This window comes from Cephus cinctus, unplaced genomic scaffold (genome assembly GCF_000341935.2).
Source record: "Cephus cinctus unplaced genomic scaffold, Ccin1 Ccin1_scaffold0627, whole genome shotgun sequence".
In the NCBI taxonomy this organism is placed as follows: Eukaryota; Metazoa; Arthropoda; class Insecta; order Hymenoptera; family Cephidae; genus Cephus; species Cephus cinctus.
The window spans coordinates 5,140-11,667 of NW_014333269.1; the positions used below are offsets into that span (position 1 = coordinate 5,140).

Sequence of the window (6,528 nt, forward strand, 5' to 3'; positions counted from 1 at the left end):
TTCATTGTATAGTTTTTCCTTTGTATTACACGAATTCAATATTGCTGTTGTTATCCAGTCTTTTCTTGGACTTTTGTTTGAATTGCGAACTTTCTGTTTTTTGTATTTTGATTTATCAATGCAGAATTGAATGTCTTTTATTGTATTATTTATTTTTTCATTCGGATCTTGTATATTTTTATACTTTGTCCAGTTTATTTGTTTAGCCGTACTAAACAATTTTTTGTAGTTGTAATAATACACATCAGCATTTGTCTCTTTGTTGTTACTGTTAAATTTACCATTTTTTATTTCTAAAAATAGCGGATAATGATCAGTTATCGGCACCATAAGCGTTATTGCTTTTGTGTCGAGAAAGTCTGTCTTAATAAATATATTATCAATACATGTTCCTATCTCTGTAGTTATATTTGATGGTCTAGTGGTATTTGTAATTCCCGGAAGGAAACCTTTTTCTAATAAGTTGTCTAGAAATTCAGTGCTTATAGTGTTACAATCTAGTATATTTATATTAAAATCGCCAATTATTATATGATTTTTTGCTTTTCTTTTGTATTCTAAATAAGTTTTTAAATTTAAATTAAATTCCGTACAACTCAGTCCGTGTGATCTGTACAGAGATGATATTTCTAGTTGTTTGTTATTATTTAATGTAATAGTAGTGTTTAAAATTTTAAGTTTGTCTATTTCTATCGTTTCATTAGTGTGTGTTATATTCTCTTTTACATATACCACTACACGATCATTCTTATTAATTACGCCGTGGTTATAATATAATTTATAATCTTTTATTCTATAATACTGATAATGTGTTAATTTCCATAACTGTACATACAATAACATACGGTTTTATCTCGAGACTTTTAATAAAGATTTGAAGTTTTTCAAAATTCGCATTTAGGCTTCTAATATTTAAATGTAAAATTAGACTATTATTATTACTTCGGACGTTATTTCTCGTAATATCCTGTAGACTAAATACCCAGGATATTTTGGAATGCAATCTTCAGAGAGAAATTATTGCTTGATGTGATTTTGAATTGTTTAATTAGAATTTTGAGTCTTTTAATCTTTAGTTCTATAATGTTTAATTTTTTGTTATTCAACTTATTACTTTTTAAATCAAATGTCCCTTTCGAATAAATATCTATTCGACAAAAAAAAACGTTTGATAAAGTGACTTTTCGATAGTGTTTTCGATAAACTGTCCGTAAACCTTTTAGATATATAGTACAGATTGTATCATATTTGAATTTCTTATTGTAGATATACAAACACTAATTCCCAATACTTCGGCCTCCAAGAAGAATTCGCTTACTATCCCGAAAATTTGGAAAATTTACCGAGTCGTCATCGGGAAAAGATCAGCGAGATATATTTGCGTACATGGTTATAAAAATCGATAATGGGGTTCATATCCCAATAACTCAAAGACGTGCTACTCTCGACGCTACCAAGAATTTCGAATACTTTTTCTGTGGGCGTCGCATCAATACGGAGGACACCAGTCTCAATCAGTTTTTAAAAACGGCCGAATCAATTCCAATTCTTCTGGAAAAGTTTGAGCAGATGAATATTTGCAATTGTATATAAGCCGGGTCAACATGCAACACGTGCCAATAGATAGTGAATTCCGGGATTATCTTCAACAATAGCGACACAACGAGTGGTCCATAGTCTCGAAGAAGAAGAAATGCAATAGTTGCGACAAGATGCGAAAACGAATACTGCAACAGGTAGTAAAAGCCAATAAACGTCAGACGTTGCGTCGATTTCGTGCCGACTCCAATCCCGTCTGTTAACGAAAATTGAAAGTGATGCGTTGAAAGAATCATCGAGACAGTCGCAAAGCAAATTGAGCTAAACTGCGAGTACAACCCGGGTAGAAATTCTAATACGGCCCCGTTCAGGGCGTGATCGGGTTGGCTGACTGCCTCAATAGGGCACTTTTAGGGCAGCCTGATCACGCCCTGACTCGAATTCTAACGTTGTGTCACATATGGCCCTGATCAGGATGCCTGACCGGGCCGTTTTAATGTTGCCCTAATTACTTTATATATATATTTTTTTTTGTTATGGGAAGGTTAGTACATTGCAAAGCCGTGAAAATATTTTATTGTCTTTTTGTTTATTGATTCGGATTTTAAATATTATCGTTATATATATAGAAACACTTAAAAGTAATAATAATATTTCGCGCTTATATGTGATTGTATGTTTTATAATATTATTTCTTCTTTGGTATCAATATATATATGTGGAAGCAGGGGTCTTTAATATTACACGAATTTAATGTAAATATACAGGGTGTAACTGAGTTGTAGCACACGGTTATTACAGTTCAACGCGAAATTAACACCTGAGTAAAAAGGTCTCTTTCAAAATTCTATAAAGTTTGGAGCTTATCGGGTCAGTGACCCACTTTTGCTTGCGGGTATCCCTGTCCCTCTGGTGGCGGGTGGTTGTATTACATGTATATATAGTTTCATATTAGGGCGATTTCAGTGTTGCCTGATTTCACACCTAATACGGCAGCTCTGAATAACGCCTGACTGCGGCCTAGTTAGATTTTCCATAATAGAGCTTGCCATGAAATTGCCTGATGCGGGCCAAGTCAGGCTTTCCGTAATAGGGCTAGCTTTGACATTGCCTGATCGGGGCCTGATCCTGGTCAGGCAAGCCCTAAGAAATTTCTACGCGGAAATTATTGATAAATTTGTTAAAAGACAAAAAAGAAGAAATAGCTCAAGTCCAATAGATACCATTAGACGATAAGTGCTCTGAATTGGATATCAGAACCGCGCAAAAAATAGCGCTGAAGAAATGATCGTAGCGGCCAGTAGAAAAGAGGCGCGAGAGGTCGACGCTACACTGAAGAGTGGATTATCTTGTGCATGTTGCTGAACATTTGACCTTGAGGATATCATGAGTTCCTATGTAAACATAACGTGTTGCCTCTGCCATATGTTTAAAAACGATTCGCAACTATAGTTCGTCAATTTTATTGTCGTATGAGTAACTTGCAAAGTTAATGGAAAATCACTTTGCAACTAAATCACTGCTACAATATGACGGCATAATTCTTCTTCACGAAATAAATTTAAGGAAATCTATGGCTGTTTGTTCGCGAAATGTATGGCTGTTTGTTTATTACGTATATCGGTTTGACTGATTTTTATGAGGATGGACGGCAATCCACTGATGTTAGCGAACAGGCAACGCATGGTCCGGTTATAATTTATCAGTCTCTTCTCGAAGCGTATACGCCGCCGCTTGCAGTATTCGCATCAAAAAGCCCAGTAAAAGATGAAGAACTTTCGAAGCTGGTGATGAATGCTAACTCCCGCGCGGAAAAAAATAGTCTCGGAAAGAATCTCGGAAAGAGTTTCGGAAGTTGTTGTTGCGAGTTAGAAAAAAAGTCGCGCATAGGATCCGATGCGAGACTGTCGATACTTTCATTGATAAAAAGATTAGAAAAAATAGGAAAAAATATTATTTAAGGCTGGCCCTTCTACGTAAACCTGTTGTTGTACCGTAACGTCTCGGTGACGAAGGAGTTCGTTCGAGAGGTTAGGGCTAAGGTAATTTTTGGGATCGTTGCCGGTTAAGGAGTTGGAACTCGCGTGAATACAACAAAACAGAGAAGGTTTATTGAAACAATCAAGTGTTGTACAGTATGTCGACGTACGTCGACTTGGAAAAATATAGGCACCGTTCGGTCCTCCTATTTTCTGTACCGAGTCTACTCCACGAGACCACCTTATCCGTTTGGATTTTCATTGTAGACTGTAGATTTTCGGATGTGCAGCCATAAGCTGGACTTCCGAAAAGTGATTATTGTGCGATTTTTAGATTTCCACATATTGGTTGCCAGGCCGCCTTTAGTACTGACTTAGCGCATTGGTACACGCGTGAACTACTTGGCCTGGCGTTTGTCAATGGGGTCAGGAGACTCCCAGCACAACACTGTATTCTATGACAATGAAGAAGACTCTCGATGAGCAGCTCAACCAAAAAATAAAGCGTTTTTTTTAACTGCCCTAATACTCATCAAGAGCTTATCAACAAGCATGATTATGAATTGAAATTGAACTGAAGTATTGGTTAATTGTGTGACCTATTAGATACGTAAGGCTTTTATTATTACGTGGATAAAACAAATTCAGTACTAAATATATTCGCAACTTCGAATTTTCTATTGTTGATTTTTTATTTGTTAAGTTTTTCTGCGTCCTAATTTACTCATTTAAGATTCCTGCAAATATCAGGACCAAATTCTGGAATATCTTGTGCGAGCCGTTCGTAGGAAATCCCAGTGTTGCATCATATCACGTCCTCAATTTCCAAGTTGCCGATAATAGAAACTTAGAATAGCCTTTTGTTACAAAGAACTTTGTTTATAATTTCAAGCTTCCGTGCTTATTTCCCATGTCAAAAATTTGGAATTTCACGAATCTAGAAAAAAGTCGGAGAGACAGTCTCGCATCGTATCCTATGCGCCACTATGCGTTAGTCTAGGACTTGCCCATACAGCTAAACGCCATTTGCACCATACTCAGATCGGCAAACATTTATGCTCACCACTCATATGTTCTTCACACAGACTTATTGGTACTCTTCTGTCCAATTTTGTCGGCGAATAACTGCAACTAAGATTATTCATCGGATTGAAGGATCATATCTCATACAATTTTCTTTACTAATCATTAAAGAAGTGTCAGAGCAATAGTTAAATATAAATTACATTGGAGATATATCAACAGTATTTCTCTCCCTGTCCCACCGCCACGTGACCGCGCATTCAACGATCGCAGCGCGCCACGCGGCTGCGAACGAGACAAATAACGGCTTCATTATGCGTGACACCCATTATCATGCAAGTCTCAGGACCTGTATCTAAGACGATGGTCCATACTATTTGTCTGTGCTATTGCTGTTCTTTTTTTTCATGCAGCCCTTGGCCACTTGACACCTCTGTGTAAGGACTTCCACAATACGACACCGGAACCTTATCGACCACAACACGTAACTGTCTTAGGTGACCCGGTCATGTGCCAGTAAATTCATCGAAAACACAAAGTAGTACTTACATATCGGCAATTTTACAATTTCCTACTACGAGATATAACAGATATATATGTGAAGTGACACCCTTGAGTAGGAAAGTTTACCTTTACCGATATGTAATTCTAATGTGTGTTTATTGGGTCGATTCATCTTGCCCATGGAGCAAGGGGAGATTCGTCCCGGGGAGTAGCGCAAGACCCATATAGATGGGCCGGGAATCACCTAAGCCCAGTATTTATATTTCGGAATGGTGTAATCGACACTATACGAATCATATCATGCAACGATTGACTTTGAAGATTCTTCTTTGCATAATCTATCAACGAATAATAATCGATAGAAAAGTTCTATTCTCACGTAGCCGTCGGTGCAAAATACAAGTGTCCATGCAAGGACGAGCGCAAGTTAGCAATGATCGGTCGTAAAAAATATTTCCACCCTTCACAAGCAGCGCAGTAACCAACAATTCTCGTGTTTTACGACCAAAAAGAAAAAGTCGCAACAAGCAAATATATAGTAGTTTCATAGGCGATAGACATAAAAACTCCTAAGGAAATTTACATTTCCCCTTATACACTTAAGTGTATACTAATAATAACAATTGTTAATATGTATTTTTCCTGGATTCCACTTTGCTTGCCTCTCGAAACAGAGTTGGCGATTGTCGCTTAGCACCACGTGTCAAACACAATCAGTAATCGAAGCATCGGCAGTCTGGCACTTGCATTGGCAGTAGCATCTCACTTGTATTCTCCTCCCTCCGGGAACAAAGCTGATTGAATTTCGCAAAGATTGACATTAACGGAGGAAGTCGGCGTTTGGTCTATTATTTGTGATAGATCCCATGCGCCAGTCCTGTCAAGTCTTCTAAGTGATCAACGTTAACATTTCCTTAAAACAATCCAGGTAGCCATCCGTGATCGTAATTCAGTGACGCAAATATATATAAAGAAAAGAGTTAACAGGGTGTGGAAGTTAAGCATGGTCGGGCTTCGATGCTTTACCTGCATTGTTTTATTTTTACCCCTGTGCACAGTGGTGACGGGAGACCTTAGAAAACTGAACTGGGTACTGAAACATAATGAGAAGGAACGGCTCTTGCAGAAATTCCTAGTGGACGCTGAGAGCCATTTGATGCAGAACTGTCCCAGCAGACAAATGAGCATCATTGCTCCGAACAATCAACTTCTGAGGGCTGCTACACCCCTTTTCAAAGGCAGACCTTGTTTCGTCGGCACCAATTCTGAGTTTATGGTTCAATCGCGGGAATATGCGAACAAGAACTGCGTCTTCGTCTTCATAGACAGAATCGATTACGATTACTTGTCCACGATATTCCGCCACTTGCCGAGTGATTACGACACCAAAGTGCGAATCCTGTCGACAAACAATATACTAAAGGACGAAGTAAGGAAGGTCCTGGATTTGGCACACGACAACTCAATTGAAAACGTCACAGTC

The 6,528-nt window shown here is 37.9% G+C and overlaps 1 protein-coding gene across 1 annotated transcript; it reads right to left on the bottom strand.

The window, feature by feature from the left end:
• Window positions 1-241: 241 nt before the first annotated feature.
• On the bottom strand, window positions 242-1,354 carry LOC112494575 (the record flags this gene model as incomplete). Its single annotated transcript, XM_025086572.1, has 3 exons — window positions 1,344-1,354; window positions 836-1,004; window positions 242-525 (listed from the first exon to the last, which is right to left on the bottom strand). Coding segments are annotated over exons 1-3 (464 nt in total), but the record flags the coding sequence as incomplete, so codon positions are not given.
• Between the last annotated feature and the right edge of the window lie 5,174 nt (window positions 1,355-6,528).